This window comes from Helicoverpa zea, chromosome 2 (assembly GCF_022581195.2).
Source record: "Helicoverpa zea isolate HzStark_Cry1AcR chromosome 2, ilHelZeax1.1, whole genome shotgun sequence".
NCBI classification, from domain to species: domain Eukaryota; kingdom Metazoa; phylum Arthropoda; class Insecta; order Lepidoptera; family Noctuidae; genus Helicoverpa; species Helicoverpa zea.
In genome coordinates, this window is record NC_061453.1 from 5,248,749 (window position 1) to 5,275,396 (window position 26,648).

At 35.7% G+C, this 26,648-nt stretch overlaps 1 protein-coding gene across 1 annotated transcript in view; it reads right to left on the reverse strand.

Moving 5' to 3' along the window:
* Nucleotides 1–2,622: 2,622 nt before the first annotated feature.
* LOC124636649 (2-oxoglutarate-Fe(II) type oxidoreductase ppzD) overlaps nucleotides 2,623–26,648 on the reverse strand; it is a 33,222-nt gene continuing 9,196 nt past the window's right edge. Inside the window, exons 2-7 of the mRNA XM_047172812.1 lie at nucleotides 9,201–9,316; nucleotides 7,991–8,125; nucleotides 6,702–6,855; nucleotides 5,539–5,756; nucleotides 4,865–4,978; nucleotides 2,623–4,676 (exon numbers count right to left, since the gene is read on the reverse strand). Coding sequence (XP_047028768.1) covers nucleotides 4,446–4,676; nucleotides 4,865–4,978; nucleotides 5,539–5,756; nucleotides 6,702–6,855; nucleotides 7,991–8,125; nucleotides 9,201–9,316 — 968 coding nt within the window. The 3' untranslated portion in view covers nucleotides 2,623–4,445. The remainder of the gene's footprint in view (nucleotides 4,677–4,864; nucleotides 4,979–5,538; nucleotides 5,757–6,701; nucleotides 6,856–7,990; nucleotides 8,126–9,200; nucleotides 9,317–26,648) is intronic.

Below are 26,648 nucleotides of genomic sequence, written 5' to 3' on the forward strand. Positions count from 1 at the left end.
CGAGAGATAGATCCTCATTTCTTCTAGGATAAAGTTTACATATTTTGCATCAGAAAAAATAATTAAGGTCTACTTAATACTACTCACTCAAAGTAATTTGTTTTAAGGCCACCACATTAGTGGAAGATAAGCTAAACTATGTTTATGAAAAAATCCTGATATGAACTCCATCTGTAACTTTAAATGATAATTAATTGTTCCACTAAAGTCATCATTTTTGACATAATGTTCAAAAAATAATTTAGATGGCACCGTTTTAAATTTGGCTGAGAACTATTAATTTTCTTTTCATCAAGGTAATAATTATAGTTGGATTTTGATGTGGCACGGCAAACTGACAAACATTATTGAAATGTCTATCGAAAAATTACACTACGTGTTAAAATATGGTGAATTACGGAAAATACATAACTCCATCTGTTGAAATAATAATCCTCTATAAAGAATGTATGGTAATATTGTCATTTACTACCTCGCTCCTTTGACCACAGATGGAGCTACTTTAACCTTGGCTAAACAAAATTTTCATATTTTTTTTTTCTTCCGAAGTTACTTATAAAGGTGTGATTTTCTGTGTAAAGATTAATAATAGGCCGATCAACTAATATAAGTACAACATTCAAATGTAGAGTTTTGACAAATAGATTGCGTGTCGTTATATTTTACATCTTGAATTCACAAAATTAATCATATCTTTTGATAGAGTGAATCGATTTCGATGAAACAAAAACTAAGTAATACCCCAAGTTACGTAGAATTTTTGTATATAAGCATTGTCTGCATTTAATTCGTAGATTTTACGTGAATCCCGAACAAACAAACAGATAAACAGACAAACAGACAAACAGACAAACAGACAAAAATGACAAAAATGATGGAAATGGGTTCTGTTAGTTATCCTTTAACATGCTGGCTATTTTTTTTGTCAATTTCTTCAATGTACAAAAATTACTTTTCTACAGATTTATTATATGTATAGATTTATTTAACGGTTCATCTACAATTGTTACATCAATACATTGTTAAGTACAGTGCACAAAATTACGACTAGATGTACAATATTAAATGGTAAACACTACATGCTATACGATATATCTATGAACAAATAAAAACAACACAGGGAAAAACAAAACATATTGCAAACAATTCTGTGTAAAAATACTTAGAAAAATATTACAATATAAAGGTGACAAGTGGTATTAGGGCAGTTTGTGTTATATAGGTAATTGTTTGAACCAGCTGGCGCTTGAAATGTTGAAGAGAGGAGACAAAAATATCAAGTTCACTAAACTTGTTGTTGTGCAATCAACTAAGCCTAGGAATTGGTGAGTTACGACCTAAAACAGTTCTACGAAATGGTGGGTGAAGGAGACTAATAGGATTTCTAGGATAATTATGGGGAATTTTGAAGCTTAATTTAGATAATATTTTTGGAGAATCAATTTTATTATGTAAAATTTTGTCGGTAAAAGACCGAATAAAACTTTGATTGAATACACGATTTCCTTAAACAAATATTTTTTGAAAACCATCGGGCCAACTATCCACCGACTGCTAGTCTGCAATGTATTCTTAATAGTGCTTAGTTGCGGTCTAGTGGTAACCAATTGAAATGTTCATTACATTAGTAATTAAACATCAATGCTTTACTTGAAAGTTTTCTACTACCCCTATATTACTCAAACCTATAGGAGAGAGATATCTTATTCTGTCTGAGGAACCCTAACTTTTCCTACTACTACTACTACCACCTATTTATTTAAAAAAAGAGGGCAAAGCAATTCACACACGTTACCTATGCTACGAAAAACTTTCATACAATGGAACTCAGAGCGACATCTGTTGGAAACTCAGCACAATGCTATTCTTAAATTATAACATTACTGGAATATGACTTCGACTCGCTGATTAGGACCGAACAAGTTATTGGTAAGTTAGAAAGGAGAACGGACCTCTAGCTCCATTCCTCCTTTTCTACTAGGGGTCACCACTAAATTGAATGCTGATTTTTACTAAACCTACTTGTTAAACTTCAAATAAATAGCATGAATGTACAAAAATATTGTTGCGCCAATTCGTAGTGGTAATTCTGTAGCAAGGTCCGTAGCACCGTAGTGACGTAGCGGGGTGCGGCCGTAGCACTAGAGTTGTAGCAAAGGGCCAGTCAGTTTTTTTTAGGTGATGTGGGTTTGTAGCAAATGTCGTAGTAGTTGGTCGTAGCCTTGAACATCTGTAGGTCTGTATGTATAGGCCTGTGGGTCTGTAGCTACGACTGTCTATTTCTCGTGTAGTAGTAGTAGTATGTAGCGCTGCAGATTCGTAGTAACGGTCGTAGCTCTGTGTATTTGTAGCAGGGTCTTTATTACAGTAGATTTTAGTACCTATCATATTATCTAGACATGTGGCAGTGTGTAAAGACAAGTTTAAGTTAAAGAACTAGCGGGCAGCACCGTGCGTAATATGACACGAGTACTTTTAAGTACTGTTTATGTAATAGCACGATGTTTAGAGAAATATCAATACAATACGTCATTATCAACATTTGGCTGTATATGTTCGTCAGATGTAGATGTAGTAGTTTTTGTGGATGTGCTTCATCTTCTAATTGAAATAAAACAAACATTTATCTTAATCGGAATAATATTTAATTTCACTATTTTTTCAATGTGTTTCAAGTCAACCTTCAATCCGACAGGAACATTGCATAAACAGAGGTAATGTACGGTTCAACAATTGTCGTTGTAATATTCTCTTCTGTCAATCAAGTTATGAATAATGTCAAATTAATATTTTTATTACCTACTTAAATTAAATTATTTATAGTTAACAGATCGCCTAATGTTTGCTATCAAAGAATTGTAGGTGTTTACTGTTGTATTTGTTTTTGTACCCATATGTTACTTTAAATTACACATCGAGAATACCAACAAATCAGGCTTCTGTTAATTTATTTATATAATTGGGACACACAAACTATAATGACATTAATAATACCTTCTCAATACATTCATTTAAGTCTCATTTAAGTATCAACGTAACTGGGTCTTTAAGTACTGATCGTCATCTGACACAACTACTCAGAAATTGTATTAGTTAACTCTTCATACTTTCGATGTTCGAACAAAATATCATCGTATACTTAAGTACAGATATAAAATTGAGCTATAAAATTATCACACGATTTACTTAATAAAATGCAATAAGTAGTCGTGAAAATGGACAGTGTATAATAAATAGAATAAAAAAAACTATACTTTATACTTAATTGTAAAAATTATAACAAGAATAGCTATAGCAAGAACACGTTTACGAAGACGATTATAGAATTAAAGCAGAATACTATATAGTTTGACTTCACGCCGCTAATTGCTAACAAGATATTTAGGCAGACTTACACTACTGTCGACTAAATCCTATCACTGCTAAATACCTCGCTGTCAAAATATTATTCTGTCAAGCGTTTAAAGTTAAGTCATAGAGGTAAAAGTGCGTAGTGAGCGATTTTTTAGCGGTAATAGGGCTTAGTGGGCAGTAACGCAAGTCAGCCATTACCATAGAATAAGCTAGTAAAATCTGGCGAAAGCGGTAGATTAAATATATTACACACATTAATGGAGTGACACACGCTTGCTAAAATGCAATTTTCAGGGAATGAATATAAAATAAGTCTTCAGTCATCAAAAATGTGACTATTCGTGATAATGATGAAAACAAAATTTTATGATAATAATAAATACTCTTGGCAAGTAGGACTTTTTAATTTACTTACTTTAAATAAGCTTGTGTTCAAGATTATACAATCTGGGAATTATTAAGTAGTCAGTATAAAAAGCTATAAGTACTTTTTTTTAAAGTACCTGTGGAATATTACGCGCTTTAATTATGTTGTAACAGTTAACAATCAACTACAAAATTGTATCATGTGAGAAAATGCGTTTCATTTTTGTTCACCGCTACGCGGTGGTATAATGCAGTAGGTAAAGATTCCGTGAGAGTTCCATCTTTATTTAAATGCAAATGACAACTAACACGATGGGACGAAATGCGCATTGTTCTATTGTCCTCAGTTTTTATATCCTTCAGTCTGTTTCTACATAATTAAAGCGGTAATAATCGCGAACTGGAATAATACGATCTTATGCACAATTGTTTTTTTAAGCCTGTAGAGAAAAATATATAAAATACAATAGGTACGATAACCTAACGCCGATTCAAAACTTAAATAAACTTTTGTTTCACCAAAATTTACACCATATCTGGCTGAAAAGATCGTGAGACAACCGTGTCAAAAGTCGATTTCTCACGACTAACAGCGGCGTAGTGCATTGTGCGTAATATCAAAGGAAAATGGCCCGTAACCGCTGGAGTTAAGGTGCGGTGTGGCGGCGCGCGAGCTGCGTCTTGTCGACGGTGAGTGTGCCGCGCTTGTGGCCGCCGTGCGCTAGTCACGCGTACGTTTCCCTGAAGCGCTTCTGCAAGTGATGCGCGGCGCTGAGCAGGCGGCTGTGCAGCGTGAGGTGCGTGTGCGGGGTGAAGGCGGGCGGCGGCGGCGCGGCGACGGCGCGGAGCGGCAGCGGCGGCAGCACGGCGTCCTTGTCGGGGTGGCAGAAGAACGCCACGCAGTGACGCCCGCGAGCGCGCGCGTATGCTCCCGTCGGCACCACCACGCGGTGCACCTGGGCACAACAAATCATGTTATGGAAGCGTATTTACAGGATCAGCTTTTAAGGTCATGGCTGGAAAGTATGCTAGGTACGTATACTTGCGAGATGAAGTCACATAAGGAAGTATGAAAAGAAAAGCTTGTAGCGACAATTCATAATAAAATTGGGATGAAGATGATTAGCAATAAATGGATACTAACGAGTGCTGGTAGAAGGTTGGCAGTCCAAGTAGCGAGGAATTCTCCTGACTGAACGAGGATAGCTCCCGGTAGGTGTCCCACTTTCTGCCATTTGTCACTGCCGTTCAACTTCACCTGGAAAACAAAATATTCACAATTTGACTACAACAATCAATTTTGGCAACTAAGCTAAAATAGATAATAACGTAATTTCATGACAATATTATGCCAAATTAACCATAATGATGACTCTAAATTACTGGTAAATATCTAAGTTATTGTGTTGATAAACTTAATAACAGTAATTGTAAATGCATTATGAAATTAGTCACATCGATCCAGACATTTATGTCGCATGTTTTCCATGAACCAACAAAGTTTTAAATTATAGATAGGTATAATTTGGGTAAACCCACAATTTGATTTGATAAGAACATTTTTCATAGAATGCCGCAAAGCAAGTTAATTCGCAGTATTTTCGGAGATTTTTTTGTCTACCTATTTGATATTGCTCTGTCAAATCATGATAACGCAAAAAACTTACTTAGTGATCTATAGTTTTGCTTGCATTATTATAAGTATTAATTAAAACACCCCTCTTTAGGGGTCGATTTTTCAATCATCAGTTTACTGCTATCCGATGAATAAATATAGCGATTTGTCTCTAAACAAAATAAATAAAAAATAATGTTTACCTCAAGTCCACCCTCAGAGTCCTGCGCCAACAGCGTAAAGGTGCCGTAATCTGCGTGCGCGCCGCATCTCGTGTAGTGCACGACGTCGCTCTGGGAACACGGGCCCACGTCCTCAGGGGGTACCGGCGGGTAGTACAGCAGACGCATCGCTGAGGGGTTGCGACCCTCCGCCATTAGCATGCCTGAGTGACACGCTAGAAGTGCCGTGGGAGTCACTCCTGGAAAGAGGAATAGAGAATTTAGTTGATTAGATCAATGTTAAAGGTAAGGGTGCCTCTACACGATGCATGTAGCTGGAGCAAGTTAACATACGCAAGTGACTCGCGCTCGCGCAACAGAGCACGCGGGTGTGTATCCTGCTTTGGTACATGCGCGAGTCGCTAGATCCGCACATTTTTAAAATGCATGTTACCTGCGCATGTGCCTCAATATGCGCAAGCTACTTGCACCGTGAAGACGCACCCTTAGATACGTATGGTATGTAGGCAGGTATGACCACATTCGCGTATCTGTGCTCGGAAGTTAGTTGCAAACCGTCCTTAACTTTAGCGACAACAATAATTATGTATTTTGTTTGCAAGTACCTGCCTATGCGTATGGCACGGTTCATTGTTCATTCATAATCAGTCACTATTGCATAAGTAAAAAGAGTATTACGATTGTTCCAGAGTTACCTAATTGTTTGTTTTTAAATTAAGATTTGTTATGTTGAATTTATCAGTTTCTACATTATCTATCAGTCTTACATAAACAGCATGCTATTTGCGAATTTCAAACAATAATATTATTTTTAAGAAATTCTTTGAAGCACTTTTATCAGCATTTCGTTTTAATAAGAAAAAGGTAATTAACCTAGAAAACGAGATCATTAGCAAAACTTAACAAACTCGTATTGCCTAATCAGTCCCATTGACTTTCACATTGAATTTCAATGCAAGCAACTCGAAGTCATATCAAGTAGAATGTTGGCAGAAAATAAAATGCGCAGTGAAAATAGCTTTTGACGGTGAAGAATAGATAAGGATTTTATATATGTATGTACCAAAATTTTGCGAACATTGTTTTGGTAGTACGCGCCCCATTTACTGCATTTACGCAATGCTTGCCTACCTACCTACATGAATGCGCTAAGCTATAACTTCTTGAAACTCTATAAAACTCACCCATAGCATAAGCGAGTGCCTGCAGAACAACCCGCGACAAGTTGGTGAGGTCCTGCGCCAGAGGCACGGCGTGCTTCGTGAACTCAGGAACATCCTCCTGAGCTGGCATCGATGAGGCAGACAACGTGGTGATGTTGAATGAGTGACGCAATTCCTGGACGAGAGATACATTTTGTTAGTAAGGAAGGATATTAAGCATACCTAGACATGTAACATGTGGATGATTCAAGGCTTTATCTTATGCTTTGGAAATTTACTAAGGATAGGAGAAACAGAAAAAAAATACTAGGAAAGGAAGGCCACTTAAGAAGCTGATGTGGTTTAAACTACATTAGTTCTCAGACAGAGTGGTGTTCCATTTTGTATGCTTCTGTTTAACATAATCCTGCATTAAAGTCGCCCAGTTGTCACGTATCTAATTTGCGGAGCCCTGGACCCTCTACCATTGGGCTATATAATAAGAGGAAAAGGGGGTTAGACTGAGTGAATGGGAATTTAATATTAACGAGATATTCACGAGCCTTAACAATGACTTACATTTACCCACATACAAGAAGAGCGCGCATTTAAAATTAGCTAAGTCTAGTTTTGCATTTGCATTTAATGCGATTCATCTCCAATGACCTAGAAATATTTGCTCCATTTGTTTCGTGAGATGCTTTAACATTCAGTTACGTTGTGCTAAGTAGTGACAATGAGCGGAGAAAGTCTGTCTAGGTTTTCGGGCTACGCTAATTCATGATTTATCCGCTAGATGGCGTAAGCATAGCAGAGATCGTTCGTGGGAAATATTGTGCAATACAACACAAGGAGGAAATAAAATTTATTAATCATCTGCACAGAACCAAAAAAACGTAATATCTACTGTTATTCATGTACGGTAATAAAAGAATATTCTAGTTGTGACGATTATTTATAACTTAGCACACTGAAAAAACCTGAACTTTTTGTAGCTGTAATGTTAGACATAATAAAAAAAACACTGCGGGCATAAATGATGATACCGTCGTCTTAGAATGAAAACCTCGGAAATGCATTTTTTCTCAATATTTTTTTATTGCATTTCTTGGAAGATAATCGTAAAAAATATGGAATACTAATCCTTATCCTGAAAAATGCATTTTTTCTCAATATTTTTTTATTGCATTTCTTGGAAGATAATCGTAAAAAATATCGAATACCAATCCTTATCCTGAAAAGTTATCTCTTGCACTTACGAGGTTTTCACTCTAAGGCGTCGATACTGGAATTTGTCTCGAAGATTCTTTGTTTATAATTCTCATATGTACCTTCTTAGTGGCATCAAACTGTTCCATCCCTGGTTTCACGTAACCATGGTTGCTCACGGGGTTGCAGAGGTACTGCGCCTGGCTACCCTCCGGCAAAGCGCAGAAGTTGTCCAGATCCGCATAGACCGCCTTCAACTGAAACACCAAAATATTCAGGTCACAAACTGCTAATCTGATTACCAGAAATTTAAAAAACGAACATCCTCATACTTTTTGGTGTCACACGATATTTATCACTGGCCTTAAAGATTACTTAGATAAGGTGGATCTAGGCTCTTTAAATCTATAAGATCATTGGAGGTTTTAATAGTCTTTTGGAGTGAACAAAAATACCGATGCTTCATTGTTTTACTTGACCTTACTAATGTGTTGTTTGTCAACATTTTTGCTTGTTTTGTTTTCAATGCTATTTTAATACATAAATAAGGTCTTTCCTAAGCGAAACCTTGATCAAATGTGTATGTCAACTTGTCAAGATTAAACGATAAGATATTTCTATATTTTAAACTAAACATAAAGTATGCCTATAGATATAACAGTAGTGTTTGCCTTGACAAGCGGTTCTAATTATTAATAAATCGATTAACCACTGTTCAAGTGTTTCATGATTTGCTGTAAACCAGGGCCTCGGTTTAGTCAGAAAGACTGGTAGGTACTCAGCTGCATCCAGTTAGACTGGAAGCCGATCCCGACCCCGACGTAGTTGGGAAAAGGCTAGGCTGAAGATGGGGCGTCAATTTGGGAGTTTTTTGAGTACAAAACAAGGTTTTATTAGCGAAGTGAAACGATCACTTCTCTTAAATTAGGAAAATATAAATAAGTTTATATGGAGAGGAGAACAAATAGCAGGAATGCAGCCTTCATCAACTTACAGTTGCATCTTGTCGTCTCATCATCTCATACCTTGAAACATAACCATTTCCAGTCCAACAGGAAAAGAACGCCATGATGCGTTTTTAGATAAAATTTCTTCCTTCCTTCGGTTTTTCCTTTTACGAATCAATTTTACTATGGCAACATTGATACCAAATAGGTGTTGCTTAATGTAGGTTTAAAATTGAAATCCCTTTCCCAGTAAACATGTACCTATTTGATAGCTATACATATATAATTGTTCAGGAAATTGATAGTAGCTGTCTGCCTGCCTAATGCGTCATTTCAAAGCCGAGAAAACCCGGTCATTGACCCGAGACCCTCGGTTAATGCTCACCTTCTCGTCAGCAATGCCATGGTTGACGAGAACAGCAAGCCCTTTGCTGCTGAGCGCAGTGAACAGCTGCTGTCCAATGCGTCTCAGCACTGACTTCATAGGGCAGACATCGGTACCTGAAACGAACATATAGTCTTTTACCAACTCGTACTAAACATGTAACTAAGTATCTCTGCATAAGCTTAGAACCGAATCATACGGGAATATGTTCTGATAATTTTCAGCCAGGTTGGTTATTTTGACGGAGAAAATTCGAAATTTAAATTGTGTTAGAACCTTTTTACCCCAACGAATGAAGAAAGAGGATTTATTGTAAGTTCGGAAATGTTGACCCGGGTTTCAAATATAAGGCGACATGACGTAGGTATCATGACAAAGTTATTCTCTGTTTATATATTGTGTAATTAATTGACCGATTAGCTGGCCCTTCGATATAGTAAACGATAATGTATCGAGATAAATGTGATAATTAAAGTGGAACAGGAATGTTATAATAATTGCCATGTCATGGTATGGAAACCATAATAACGAAAGCGTAGGTTTTGTGAACGATAATTATTATTGTACATTTATATGATTGTACCTATTCCTGGTATGTACATATGTATCCGTATTGTATGTGGTTTAAATATGTTAGGACTTTTACTTCCCCACTCAGAGACATTTAATGATTACTTAAATCACTCCTTAGTGACGGAATGTCATACAAATCCTTCACTAAGGAATGGCTTAAGTAACCATTAAATGTCTCTGAGTGGGGAGGTTAATGAGATATATAATGAATATGAGATATATTTTCCTAGGTGTGTTTTCGTGAAGCTTCGCCAGGATTTCACTATTTCAACCTTCATTTCCATACGTAAGTATTTTCCTCAGCCACTTAGTTTAGTAGCTGGCAAACATAATGGAAAATACGAAACGGCTTGCACTATGCAGGGTTTTCACGTCGATACGCGGAATTACATTAAAGTAAGCGTTGACCAGAAAGATGTTGCATGCAAAATGGCAGTTCACCTCGTCTTGTGCAATATGAATAAAATATACGGCTGTCTGTACATACGTTCTGAGTTAGCCGAAGGTCTGACCGTGACACCGTTCTGCCGATGGCATATATACGTTTGTGCTGACTTCGAAATGCGGGTGTTTCGTTTGTTATTAAGTAAACAATAACAGATATGATTAGCGAAGAGATATTTCATACTTCAGGCACTGACTAGTAAAAATTACTAGTCCGTGACTTCGGGCTATAAATGCTAGAATGTTGGCTATTCTTATAGGTATTGCATAGTCAAAACAAATGTTTTACATTCCGTCTGTTAGTTACGTAGGTAAATGACGTATTAGGAATCTTTTTTTACTAATAACGATTTCACCATTGTGGCAGTGGCATATTCAACCGTCAACCACAGAATTGATAAGATTTAACTGCGACCGTCATCTGTTTGACGTCACAACGCCCACTGTCTTGTTAACGTTAATATTTCACTCGAATCATAAATAAATACCGTTTACAATAGTAAATTAACGTCTACGTACATCCAGAATGCATCATAGAAGTTTATGGACAATAAACCTCATTTTGAATACCAATTCATTAGAATTATCATAGTTTATGGTCGCAGTTGCTCATAAATGAGTCATATATTTTCTTCTGCATTGGATTTTCACGACTTCAACTGATTCATGGATTGTTAACAATAAACAAATACTGTAACATAAATATATAGGCACAATGTTCTCACGACGTCACTCGAGGACTTTTCATTATGTTTTTGTAATAGACGGATGATGCAGATGTTTTCCTCTATTTCATAGAAGTAGAAAATACGTTGCAACTTAGTTACATTTGTCATCAATAAATGATGATTTTGATCAGTGTAATGAAGTACATATTATTTTACGTACAATTTTGGATGAGGTATAGTGTCGCCACTATAAAGTTCCATATTAGTATTAAAATTTATAGTATGTTCAACTGAACCGAATTTAATGCTGCTAAGTTTATAAATACAATATAATATTACATAATCTGTTCTAATTTTATATTGGGAATGAGTGCTGTCCCACATTTGATACGAGTTCGGCTGTCGCTGCGTGGGGCGCTTGAAACATAAACTGTGTTGTAACACGAACAGACTGCCTTGTGACTGCACGACGACACTTCGAAATATTCTAAGATACAGTTATTCGGATATTTCAGTAACTGTTTCTTGTGAAACATTTTGTTTACAGAGAATACAGGATAGAGGCAATCAATTTTTATTCATGTTTTCAGAATCTACTCTATTGACGACTTAACTAAAACTAAACTTACCTAACTAAAACCTAGTTTTAGTTAGTTAGTTACTACTTAACTAACTAAAACTAGGTTTTTTTTGAACATAGAATATGGTTGAGTTCGTTCGATGAACTAGCATCACATTTGCACAACATGGCACGACTATCCAAGATTAATCTAAGTATTGCCCTCTAAAATTGTAATTTAGCCTGAATGTTTTGCAGCCAATCGCAATAAAGGTTAAGTTGCGCATAGAAACATGACATACAATATCTAGGATTATTCACTTTGTTATCAAGTATTCATAGAACACGTCATTATTACTTTGTGCATTAATTACTTCCAAAGTTCTTATCATAATGCTATCATGTATTCACAAATTCGGTACTTCGATACTCATTTTCTTATCTCAACGTATCGGTCGGGGGTCAAGGCAATACAATACCGCGATTCCGTCATACTGAGTTATGTTTAAATAAATAATTTACCTCTGAACGTCAGTCTGAGCCACCACTTCCATAGTTGGTTTCAGCTAACCGGTTATCTTAATATGTGCATACGTAGGCGCTCTTGAATATTAATTGACAGTTAAGATTTTTTTATTACCATTCCTACAATTTGGTTTCCTCATCTCACGTTCTGTATTTATTCTAGAATTGTTAGAAGCCTGCAAAGATTCTAAATTCAGCCGAGAGATCTGCAATTTAGATGTATTTACGAATTCTCTATGGTGCGTTTGCTTGTGCAACGAATACTGAACAACAGTGATCTGTAGTCTCTGGACTCCAACATTACCTCCGTTCTAGTTACTAGTTACAGTCTTCTCAAGAATATCAAGTTGCAAGTAACTCTACACTGATTTCCTATGCGGCCGTATTCTTGTTGCGTGTGGAGCAACATCCAGCCCCGGATCTAGGGGGGGGCAAGCCGGGGCCCATGCCCCGGGCGGCAAATTCAAGGGGCGGCAAAATCAGGCGGCTGCCAAATTCACACTTCACAGACCAATGGACTACTCATCATTTATTTAACTTTGGCCACGGAATAAATAATAGCACAAGTAATTTCATGGCCATATCAACTTGACCGATACCCTGAACGCAGAGTGAGACATGCTGCACGGACATTTATTATTCACGGGGGGAAGTTTTAGCAAACTAAAACTGATTAAAATTATTTGCGATCATCTATGAGCCAGAAACGCTTATCGCATATTTATTTTTGTTTTAAATCCTACATCACAGATTACTATAATAGTTACCTACAGGGCTGTCTTAACCTATGGTGCAAGGTGTGCGAATAACCCGGGCGCCTCGGCCTCAGGGGCGCCGCGGGACACCCCACCACCAGGAAATTTCAATCAAATTACACCCTTTTGATAAGGAACTTTCACATTGTATCATGATACTGACAAGCAAAGGACATTGTTAAAACTCGCCTAAGAACAACACGCATGAAACATTTACTATAATTACTAGCTCTTTTAATAATAAATATTACATATAATAAAATAGGACGGACACTTTTTAACTTCGAAAACATTTTAAAAAGTATTCACTTCCGTCCTTAGCTTCCATCTTGATAGTTCTATTAATTTTTGGTTCTATTTGAGGTTTATTGTAGGCAAAGGGATTATAATTCATACAGCCAAGTCTGTGTAACAGCACTCTTAGAGTTTGAAACAGACAAGCGTCAGTATTCTCAACACTTTATATATGATGATTTTTACTTACACAGTCCGATTAGATGTCTCGGAACCATAATTAGCCATAATGTATCAAAAATCTCGATTGAAAGAGCTGTTTGAAACGAGCATTAATTTCGACAGTGACAGTTGATGAATAATTGACAGATGACAACTTTGATATTTTGACAGTTATTGCTACATACCGAATGTTTTTATTGATGATTATAACCTTAAAATCCGAAATTGTTTTCATTTTTTCAGAATTCTCATAAGTGTCCGTTGCTTTAATTTAGGTTCAATTGAATATATACATTATCTACAACCCAAAGAGTAAATACAGCTCCCTGTTGGGTCTTAGGCGAACTATGTATGGACGACGAACAATGTCCTTTCTAAAAAGTCGCCTTCGTTTTGTTTGATTATTTTCCACTTTTAACATACACCAAGTGAAAAAATTCGCGCTCGCTACGCTCGCGGCTAAGGGACAATGTATGTCCATTTTTCTTATTGTTTATTATTTTTATTGACGCACCGAATCAACGAACACAAATGGCACTCGCTCTAATCACAGTTTCTTTTTATTTGTACTTACATAATTCCCAGTTTAATTTGTGAGTCATCAAAGAAATAATTTAAAAAAGTTCGCTGTTGCTTTACAATGTACTTAATCAAGAGGTACTTTTGCGTCGTGGGCTCAAAAAATTTTGCGCTCGCTTCGCTCGCGCAATAGTATACATAGTTTGCCTTCGTAACTACATAAGTCGAATGTAGCAAAAAATATTTTTACGGAGTCCTTAAAAACAAAAAGTTTGCCCTTCTGACTGCTTGTTACTTTACACCGCTTTTTAAAACTTATTAACTTTTTGTGTCCCAAAATTGAAAAAATTTGCGCGCTCGCTTCGCTCGCGCTACTTTTTACAGTTGCATGAATCTCTCTCAACTTTCATAACGTAAACCTGGCCAACAGTTTGAGCCTACAATGATTTGGACACCTTTTTTTAGTCCTTTACCTACCAAAAAAGTGGCTTTCGTTCGAACGTTCTTATTTATATTCCTTGTAACTACTCTAAGTACTTTGATCAAAATGTACTACTCAAAATCTTTCAATACATAGGTGGCGCTTGGGTGATGATTGCACCCAAGCTCTACATGAGCTAGAGACGGCCCTGCCTGCCTACATAATGATAGCTGAAATTAAATGGATGATAAAGGTGAATAAACATAAGTAAGTAGGCGGGGCGGCATTTTTCAGTTTTTGCCCCGCCTAAAAAAAATTGAAGATCCGGGGCTGGCAACATCTGTATCGATACTTTAATATCGATTTCTAGTGCTTGCATTGACACGATTTACAGGAAGGTCTGAAACTGTCCTTCATTATGAAACTGCCCTTGTCAGCCGGCTTTATACCTGAGTTTAATAGATAAATCCTAAGTACAAGAAAACATTATTGCATTATAATAGAGCAGAAATTAATTACTGAACATTGAGACACCGATTAATTGGTTCTTTGTTATAACTTTTGTTCGCTTTATTATTTCAGACGGGGACATTGTCGAGTGTATGTTTAATCGTGGTATTATGACACAGTTATTTCTAACTGGCTTGCAGTTCATGTGCCTATACGTGTCACAGGCACATTCCTATGTCTTTCAAATATGTGGAAGTCAAATATAATTTTGTACATAAAACACAAGAACATAATTTATAGGTATGTAGGGAAGTATGGATATCTTTTCACAACAGATGCATATAGACCGTGGTTTAACAACCCAATATTTTAAAACTCCTATATTATTTATGTACATAACAATGATGTTAAATTGAGTAAGTTCATAATAATATTAATGCGAGTCTTAGATTTATTGCATTTATACTAACCTATTTTATAGAGCCTATAAAGCCGATTTATGAAAGTTATGAAATATCTCGTAACCGCTATTAGGCTATATAACTTATGCAAGCATAAAGTGCAAAATATGTATATTATAGTATTAAAACAAAACAATATAAACTTTGCACTTCCAGTTGCTAACGAAGCATAACAATTAATTGATAAGTCGGCAGAATACAAATGGTGTGCACTTACATAATATTGATGTGCAAAGTTCATGAATCAATGCAATGTGCATACTTAGCAAACTTTTATTAACTGATGATTGCGTCAACAACAAAGGATTAGCGCGTACCCGCAGACTGTAAACTTTTAGTAGGCCGATGGTTTGTTTGGGCTCATAAATCAGCATGAAGACAAAGATCAAGTATTTAGCCGGTATCATCGACTGAACACTTCTATTGGAATCAAGATTTTATTTAAAAAACAAATGCCAACCATCGCGTCAACTGACAGCCGACTTTTTAGACTTTAGTGTGGTCTTATCCTGTTATAAAGTAATGACGTATTAAGTTCTAAACAAAGAGTCGAGGAAGTTATAGCGATGCCGCGATGTTAGCCTAAATTAATGTGGTCACGCTAGCGCTCGAAACGTGACGAAATAAAGAAGGTCAACGTGTTTTATCCGCCACTGTTACAGCAGATGATTATATACGTCACACTTGCAATATCTTTGTTATTACATACGTGGTTTTGTGTTTATTGTCTTAATTATGTGCTTGATAAAAATAGGTGTTTTTTGAGTAAATAAACTACAAAATGGCGGTTTTCCTCGAATATAAAATATGTAATGGGATGTGCCTGAGGAATTAATAGTTAAATAGAATGTAGAGTGGTATTTTCAACCGTGAAGTTTCATTCATAAATCGGGCATCAAGTCGTATTTCGTCTTTCTTTTTTTTTAGCCAAACCATGAAAAAGTTTTCCGCAAAATGTGTTACCAGTTGACATATTTAAATAATCTCGGTATAACAAACCCACATAGGAACATAAATCTAACAGCATGCTATGACTAATATCGTTTTACGAGCAATGAGTCGGTATCCGCAATGGTACTGTGTCGAAATCACTCGGCCGCCTTACTATTGTGGCCTGGGCTAGATTAGGTTAGTGGGTCTGTTAGCTAGCGAGTTTGTTCTGTATTTATCACCACCCAGTTTGATTTGCGATAAACTAAAATAACTTTTGAAATGCGCTTGTTTCACGTTTATGTTGTACTGCAGTGAAAGTATTTTTATTGTTTGAAGGCGTACTAGCTTCTTGAGAAAACTAATTGAGGTGCACCTGAAGGAAAATTGAACCCTACGGTGAATTTAGGGTTCAATTTACGCACACACTTTCGTCTATAGACAGTTCTGTGGATTTACATGAAGAATTAGTCACTCAAATTTACAATATTGTTAAAGTTAGCAAGTTGTTATTTCGATGCACTTATTTTCCTGCATTTGAAGCTTGCAGTTGATTGAAAAAAAAACAATGCATATAGCAGAAAATCTCGCGTCGATCACGCGCGCCCATGCGTGCCACAATGTAATCAAAAACCATCGACACGATCTTAACGGCTGGCGGAAAAAATACCAATACATTGAAGATAAGGAAAAACAGAAAGAAGCCTTCTAAACAACAGTTTTCTTATTAAAACCAGTTCCAACAAGTACTATGAAGTTAGGCTCAGTAAAATGCAATTAAAGTTACCCTGGTTACCGACCGTTATTTTATTTTGTTTATGGTACCATACAGAAAACAGCACTTAACTAAGTGGTGTGTACTAGTTTCATATGGAAAACATGGTTGACTGTTGTGAAAATCGTAAACGATATTTTATAAACATTGTGGATAGAAAATAGGATTCAAGTTAGGTATGTGTATCAAGCTGTGGCTATACATATACGTACCCGTTCTTAATGTATGCGGTAAGACATGAGTCTTTTATATTATTATTTCTACAGATGTTCTATATTTAAAAGCGACTAAATGTCAGTGTTGCTAGTTTTTAATAAAAATAAGATCACAAATCACGAACGTTTTTCTACAGATTTCATGGAATTTGGACATTGCCTCACTGAACCATTAATTGAGTTCCATTTCAATAGCAAACATAATCTTTATGGCTATGATTAAACAAAAGATAAGTAAGAAGGTTATCCAAATAATAAACATCCTTCGATAGCAAAATTGGCACCATTTGTTATAATGTCATTTAGTTTATCTAAATAGATTGCAAGGACAATAATAGTTCTAGAAATTATTTAGTTTATCTTAAAACTCGACTAAATAAACAATGAGTTTTGAATTTATCTTTTCTTTCATTTATTTCAATAAAGGGCATTATTGTGGAAGGCAATCGAAGTTTCGAATAGAGCATTGATATGTGTATGTGTATTGTAAATATGTTTAGTATCTATTGTAATTATTTGAATAGGGGGCCTGCTTATCCGGTTATCTTATATCATGCGGGTGTATGAATGTATGGATATAAATAAAATACAGCTAAGTGCTGGAGTGTTTGAGTGTTAATCCCAGTAATGACCGATAAGGATCAGTGTGCCAGTTTTACGAGTAACTATACTTAAATGGTGGGAATGGTTTTATTGTGGCCAGTTACGACTCACTCTACTCTTGAAATAAAAATAAATGAAATTGACTATGCTTTGCCTTCCATTTTGCAATATTACTTTCTAAATACATAAGACTGCCAATTCATCAATATAGTGAACGGAGTTTGAGCAAAAAGTTGTCATTCCACTTTTCAACAGGACATAGACAATCTGCAGATTATTTAGCATATTTTGAACATATCCATAATAAATAAAACAGAGCTCTTTTCAGCTCTGTTTTATTTTTATGTAGCTAGTATTACTGCACTTGAACTCAATATCATTGGAAGGTGGATCTCACAATAATATTTGTGTCTAAGCACGAATGCGTAGCGTATTTGTAAACAGCGAACTCTGAGAACTCTTTATGTTCAGAATATTATAACTATTGCGTATGGTGTTAATGTTAACCTTCAAGGTTACAACGGCTGATGATTGTATGCTTAATTTCTTGGAAACGTTGAAGTAGATACTTCAAACAAAAACCGATAAGATCACTGACAGCACCTGAGATTACCTGTCGTGATACATACACACATGCACAGACATTACACACACAGACACACGAGTAGGATATGACTGTAATTCAATCACGTGAATTTATTTCTGTAAGTAAATCTACATAATTCAATTTCGTCTGTGGGTGCCCCGATTTGTGCATTATTATGTTCATTTCCATAGGTTATTGTTGTTGCAATCCATAGATTTGAAATAAGCAAGAGACTGGCAACTCTCTTGTTATTGTTTAGAATATATCTGTAGCCCAAGAAACACCATCACAATAAATACAGTTTTCTATTTTTTTGCTTGGTCAAAATCAGTTTGCGTTTAACGGAAATAGACGCCGAAGTTTTTTTAGTGAATTGAACAGTTCAACGTTCTTTAGCAAGGAGGGGAATTTATATAACGGAAATTGTATTTTTCCCACGATCCAGGAATTGACGCGCATGCAACGATTATAGGTACCCCTCTACCACCTTAAATAGCGTGCTTTCTACTTCATGACTTCAAAAAGACATTATGCATATGTATAACAGCTTATAAACGTCCACTGCTAGACAAAGGCTTCCCCAAGCTCCGGGTATCTTTCCATACTCTTCGCGTTGGGCATGTATTGGAGCGCAATAGTCCAGTCTATCTTATTGTTTTGAAAAACCCTTTCAATCATGTGCAAGCAGACATCAACATTGAATGTAAGGAAGTTTACAGAGCAATGGTTTACGACATGGACACGTGCGCCGACCAACGTGAATGCTAATTCTTATCAGCCCACAGCTGAATGCGAAAAAAAACATGTTTTTCTAATGGCAACAATGAAGCCGTTGAGATTTGAATTTTTGAATCAAGATTAAGATGGTAATGATTGATGGGTAAGATTACGGTTTGCTGGAAATTGATTAGATCAGGGAAATAATCGACACTGCAGATCGCATAAGTAGAATAAAATTGTACATATTTTACGTTGCTGTGTTTTTCTTTTCAATAACATTACAAACCACAAAAGCCTTTGTTTATTACTTCTAAATAGAGAAATCCTACACTGCCTAGAGTCTGACACGCACTTAGCCGGTATTTGTCTAGAACAAAGCTGTAGAAAATCTTAGCATTGTTCAAGAAATTCATTTTCGTAGATACATCTTTGTTCAGATGTTTGCAGGAAGTAAGTTTGAGAACAAAAGGGATTTAACTAGTATTGTTTTAGATAAAACCAGCTGCGTAGGCGCGGGGTGTCTATGTACAGTACCAATCTAATAAAAACTATTTGGTATAAAAATAGAATAATTGAATGAAACGTGCTCATTCGAGCATTGAGTGATAGAAATATTTACTCAATAAGGAATTACGCAGCCATTGCGAAGTGTTTTTATTTCATTCCATTTTCACGGAAAAATACATATCACTTATTTGTTCTATTTTTGTTATGTATTTTTAGCTAGTAAATGTTTAATAAGAATTATTTTCAGTATTTTTTTTTCTAGGTAGGCACTTACCTAACTTATAAATAGGAAGCGTTTTTATTGGTCACGTTTTTCATTTCAACGCGCTGAAATTCTACCGTGTTTCAATTAAAATTAAACTAAGATTGTTGAATAAATTAATAAAGCACAGGCACGTGTAAAAATCTGCACGTTTTATACCTAGGAGAAACGAGTAAAAAGTTTGCAAGACGTTAATTTTTTTTTTAGCTCACATTCTTTTATTAATGTTGTATTTCATGTAATTAATTACTAACATTCAAACGATTGTGTTACTGTAGCGTTGCCTATACATTAGGTACCTAGGGACTCGATTTTGTTGTCATTAAAATTGTGAACGACTTTTGTCGCAGACTATAGCAACTTGTTTAACAAAGAGTTTCATGTGAACTAGGGGTACCATACAGCCATTTTTGGTCGCAGATATGATAAAGATGTAACAAGTCGCAACAGTTTCGTAACAGGTACGACACAACGTGACTGTGTAAGGATTAGCTTTTATGTGTTGTAACGGTTCAGTAAAAATGTGACGGAAACTAGATTCAGTAACTTTGTGTGGTCGCTGTTTCGATACTTTACAGCTTAAGTTGTAACCACACATTTTAGAAACTTTGCGTTTGGTTTGTAACCAGTGTGCAATGTTGACACAATTGTGTTGTAACTGGGTAGTAACATGGTGTAGTCGATGTTCCAGAACACTTTAACACTAACTGGCATATATAAAAACATGACGAGAGCCAGTTATTCTCAAACTGTCTATGTTTTCTGCCGTTATCAACCATTTAATGAAATTTAAAATGAGTAAACAACCAAAAACCTTACGTAAACTCCGATGGACTTCAACTTTTTACAGAAGAGTTGAGGAAATAAGTACGTCCCAAAATATCTCAAGTACCTAATTGTACTCGCACACAAGTTTTTTTTTATTATAATAATATTTTTTTCATAATGTTGCATTGTTGGTAGGGCAAATTGACGGATACCCATTTTATTGAACTTAAAACTTATTCTTTTCTAGGCCATTTACAGGAAAACAGTACGGAATTTCGTACCGAGGAGCTTAGTGGTATCGTCCCTAGTGCCAAAGTTTCAACTTTCGAGCTCCAAATCGCAGTTTTTTCTTTTTCTCGGCCAAAACAAGACGTCTTCGTCTTTAACCCAAGTACTCGGCACAAGCGATATTAATTCTGATGAACAATGCAAAAAGGCATCTTGACTTGATAAAAACTTTAGAAAACACTGTAACCAAATATTAAGAGAAACCATCTTAAAAATCTAGTAATTTTGTAACAATTTACCGTAACATGTCGACACGTGTCGACACATTATCGTAACTTTGTGACTAGTTGCGACGAGCATATTTTTCAAAACAAACATCAAAAATGTTTTTTCATAGTTCATTATTTATCAATTCTATGAGTAAATCTTGCTAAAATAATTTGTATTAGGATTAAAATATTTGATATTGTATTTAAATGGAAGCTTTTGAGCACTCGATGTGCATCATTTTATATTTTTATTTTATTTAACAAAAGTTTTTCTTTCGCCAGAATTATTAAAACATGATATTACGGTGGCGCGTTGGAAATATCAACATATTCAAAGAAATTACACAGTAAACTTTTTTTCCCAATAAGATTTGAGCATTATAAACCATATTAATTTATGAAAACTAAAACTTTGTTTACTTGCCTTGAGTTCATCAACTCAAGGTAAGTAAACCATCATTATGGGATTTCTTGTATTTTGTATTATTTCGTCGTGTCACTCACGCACGAGCCAACGAAATTGATCGAACGAATGAATGATTGAATGATTAGTGCGAACTCTGGTTAAAATATGGTAACAATGCTACGACACGGCGACGTAAATTAGAAACCAAATGTTACTTGTTTATTGTGTCGAGATCTTCCCCATTTTTAGTTGCAGCGACGGCGCTAACACGGAACGTCGACGAGATTATGTTTCGAGATAGATCAGTGTCGACGCTAAGTGTCGAAACGGTTACGTTATGTTCGCAAAAATGGTTATATGGGTGACTGATTCAGAACGCCTGTCGTGTCCTTTTATCCTTGAAAGGACATTGACAGAGGTCAGTTACACGCGGAACAAATGATTCTAGCCCTTCATACAGCCAGCCCAAAAAAATGGCATTGAAAATGAGTTTTTGTAACCGAGTTTTTAAGACACAATAAAATTGAATGAATCAAGTATCCTTTCAAATAAAAATATAATAAAGATAACGACATTATTAAAAACGTAAATCCCCCGTTTTGTGATAGAGTATGTAGGTAATCTCTTTTTTCCGTAAATTTTTCCATGGCCTGACCTCAGACTGACTATTTCTTAGAAACGCTTACACAAATAATTTGTAGGTACTGAGCAGGTATTACCTTATTTATTCAGTATAAATAAAAACTGATTATGTATTAAGTATTTTTACATTTTTTGGTCCTCGAATGTCATATCTATATTTTTATTACGAATCGGTAAAAACCTACTCGGGTTTTTACGAAACATTGAAAATCCCTGAAAATAATTGTTATTAATATCAATTTACATCTTTCCAATAAGTAGGTAGGTATCTGTAAATATTGATAAACTCATTAACGGTATCCATCAGGGGTTTCTGTTTCTTAATGACCAAAGAAATAAAACAAATGCTGATGTTGCTTCATCGGCTAACTTAAGTTAAACAGTGACCACAACTACGAGTATATAACTCTGTGTTAAAGAAAATTATACTTATTTTCAAAAGCACTAAGTCTGATTTTTAGTTTTGAGGCCTTTTCCGTGTTTCTGCATATTCTGGTTTTTGTATTTTTTCTGTCGTGTTATTCTGAATTCCTTGAATGAAATATACTTTCCGTTTAACAAACTGTGAAACCAGCTTTAAGTTCCAATATTTGAGCGCGAATTAGCGCAAACTTTGCCTTGACATGTGAACGAGGATGCACTAGGCACCTTCACTTCGTGCCAACTTGTACAAGGCGTTTACAGACATTTCATTATTTTATAACAATAGCACGGATTACCTATAACCTTCTAAGGACAGGTTTTAAAACTGGAATATATGAGAACTTATTAATGATCTTCGTAACACGATATAGGTAGGTACGTTATACAAGTCGATAATTACATACAATTAAGTATGGCCGAATAATTATGAATTTGTTACTCATTAGTATTAGTTAAAGCAGAATAAAGCGGGTCAAATCACTGAAAGTTTTTATTTAGGTACATCTGTAAAACTCCGCGGATGGTTGGCCAGTCACCGAAGGATTCACTATTACATAAAGTTACCTAATAACGTTAGGTCACATGTGTTAGTGTGTAGTACAAAAATGGCCATCAATGCAATTATGCGGCATCGTTACGGTTGCGGTTTGGCAACAAAATACATGGATTTCTAATAGGTACCTAATCAACCATAAACCATGAAGTGATATACCAAATCACGACTAAAGAAGTGACGGGAATCCCCCCTTGCTTGTGAATTCTAACATAGAATCTGTTTTGGGTCTGTCTGTTTCGTTTTAGGGGGTTCCCGTTAACTTTTAAACGAGGAGTTATTTTACAGGATACAACATACCTACTGAGCTTGGGAACCAGCTTGTAGATATTTCATCAATAAAATATTTTATCTCTTTCCCGTCCGGTGGGAAAGCAATTGTTCCATAGACGTAGTTATGTGGTGCTACCCACCTACATATTTGGCTTCGTGTCTACGTCAAATCATATTAGGTATTCATAGCCAATATAGGTGCTTATTTATTTTCATTCATAAAGCGTTGCCAAGCCGATGCGTACTCGACGTATGTTTACGTTCAATAGTGTATCGTAGTGCTACTGTTTACGTGATTCACGAAGAACTAAAAATATAGAAGACTAGGCTATTGCCCGCGGCCTCGATTCCTGAACTTCCGCCCGACGATTGACCCAGACATGAGTGAAGTCTCAAAAGATTTCCTTCAATCAATGTTCATTTACTCACTCTCGAAATAAAAGAATCCGGGTCAGTAATGTCTTTTCTTTTTTCATTTGGAAAATTGCTGCTTAAAATGCGATAGTATGTAGGTACTTATTAAAAAACAAAACACGTTAGAACCATTTCTCTGTCTCTCTCTAAGATGTAGTTGTCTCTGAAAGATCCGGTATCATCAGATTCTAAGAAACTCAGAACCGTCTGTGTATTAATTCTCGAATATTAATTAAGGAAGTTTGTATATTATGTTAATGTTTAAGACCCACCTACAGTTTGCATGACCACCACGTTCAAACATATTGCTTGTCATGTGCTTACCTGTAACAAAGAAGACAAACTTTTCAGTTAAACATAAAATTGTTGAAGGAATTAGGATATGTATGTTGATATGGGTCTTGAATGATACGTGATAAATAGAGATAATAACAAGGAGTGTCTATTCTATTGTTAGAGCCAAAAGTTCCTAAATAATAAGACACGTACGGAATTGTCGGAAATGTAGAGCAACCACCTCAGACTCATTTTCTTTTAATATGTATTAACTTCTCCCATACTTGTGCTAATCTGTAATTTATTTAAGCTTGTTACTTTCCGTAAACGTTTATTTAGAAGATTATATAATGAAATAGTTTGCGACTCCTCAAAGAAGACAAAAAGCAGCTCAATAAACAGTCATGGTCTTACTACAAAAACTTTAAACCCTGTTTTACAGTTATCTAATAAAATTTTGGCTGCAAAATGAACCATATGTCAACGTCATAATTTGACATTTTTTTAGACAAGGCATAAACTGACGTTTAAAAGTTTTTGTGGTAAGACGGTCATTGTTTCACGAAACGGTTAGAATCCCCGTCACAAATGTCAAGGAAAATATTGCCAATTAAAATATCTAATCAACCTCCGTATTGCGAACTATTTTTATTCCAGTTTTTGTTATTAGATTGCAGATAGTTAATCAGCAGAATTACTGTTATCGGTCGCAAATCCACTTTTATCTGCCTTTCAATGAAGATAATGCGATTTATCTTTTATGCTGTTTTGAAATTAGATGTATTGAAAAAGTCACATCTGCACACATTTGTTTTATTACTGGCGCTAAAATATAAATATTTAATGGTTTGACTTGGATATTATAATCATAAAATATCCTTAATATAGTTATTGTAATACGTGGTTTTCATGATTAATTTCTCAGTCAATATTATGAAGCGGAATTTGGAATCAACCTAAATTCTCTTTAAGATCTTTGATGGATGGGATTTATCTTGATAACAAACGGTGATGAAGACGATAGGTATGTATGTCTCTGACAGCCCCGGATCTTCAATTTTTTTTAGGCGGGGCAAAAACTGAAAAATGCCGCCCCGCCTACCTACGTACTTATGTTTATTTTCACCAACGAAAGTCACTTTTTTGGTAGGTAAAGGACTTAAAAAAATGTGTCCAAATCATTGTAGGCTCAAACTGTTCGCCAGGTTTAAGTTATGAAGTCGAGACAGACAGTGCCGGCTTTAACTCTACTAGCACCCTGGGCGAGATTTCTACGACGCCCCCAACTACAAGTCAAACCCATACGAAAAACAGAGACATAATATGTAGTTACCGATTGCGCGAGCGAAGCGAGCGCGAATTTTTTTTTATAGTTAACAAGTCAAAGCAAAAATTACCTAAATTGTAGCCCAATCGTACATAAGTTATTGCTGGTTGGTGAATGCAAAAACACGGGAACACAGGTTGTGATTGCGCGAGCGAAGCGAGCGCGAAATTTTTTGTTATATTTTAGAACTCAAAACAAAAATGACTTAAAATGTAGCCCAAACGTAGATAGATCTTTGTTGGCGTTGGCGCCTATGAATTAAAATTTTGGGACTTAAAGTAGTACCATAAATAGAAACTAGAAGTTACTTTCTTATTAATAAAAGGTCGTTTGTAGACAAAAAAAAATTCAAAAATAAAAACAACTATAAAGTGAAGCAAGCCCGAAAAAGCTTTTTTGAGATTTGGATCACTAAAAGTCCTTAACATATATAATAAAAGGCGACTGTGAAGTGAAGAAGCCGCGAGCGAAGGGAGCGCGAATTTTTTTGAGCATTGGGACATTAAATTAAAAGTAGCTATATGTGAAAAAAATATGTAAGTGTAAAGTAAAGAAACCGCGAGCGAAGCGAGCGCGAAAATTTTTGAGTTTTGGGACATAAAAGTAGTGTATCTAACGCGCGCGGCATTGTATGACAATACATTAATTTAATTGAAATTTCTTGGTCCAGGAGCGTACCGCGGCGCCCCTGAGCTCGCGGCGCCAGGGTTATTCGAACACCCTGCACCATAGGTTAAGGCGGCCCTGTAAGTAACTATTATGGTAAATGTAGGATTTAAAATCAGGCAGCCACCTGATTTTGCTGCCCCCTGAATTTGCCGCCCGGGGCATGGGCCCCGGCTTGCCCCCCCCTAGATCCGGGGCTGGTCTCTGAAGGTGAAAATTAACTGCGTTTAAAAACAGATTGATTCATCACGATGTGACTCATTAAATGTTGTTTTTATAACATAAACATTCTCGAATTAAATATTGTAAACTTTCGTGTCAATGTAAAACCGTGTGATTCGTATTGATTCACGATTTTAAAGGTGATTTTTTTTTTTCACTGTCACTATTTAAAAGTTTAGTAGGATTTCGATAATATTCTTGTGTGGATTGACTGTAGCAATGTAGAATGAAGTATGCATAACAGAATATCTAGTACCTAATTCAATTTATTGCAATTAAAATTGTTTTCATTTAACGTTAACTACAACGGAACTGAATTATCGTGGTCTTTACGGACATACGACATTAATACAAGTACATAGTGATGTAGACATGTATGTAAAAGTTGGCACTTCATATTATCTAGAATTAAGTCTAGGTGAACGATGATTGCTATTTCTAGTTGCAGATATTTAAAGAGTAGACTGGTAAAGAATTATAAACTACGTAAGTAAATCTTCTTATTAACTTTAACGAACAGTGAAATGTTTTTTTTTTCATTTGTGTCCAACG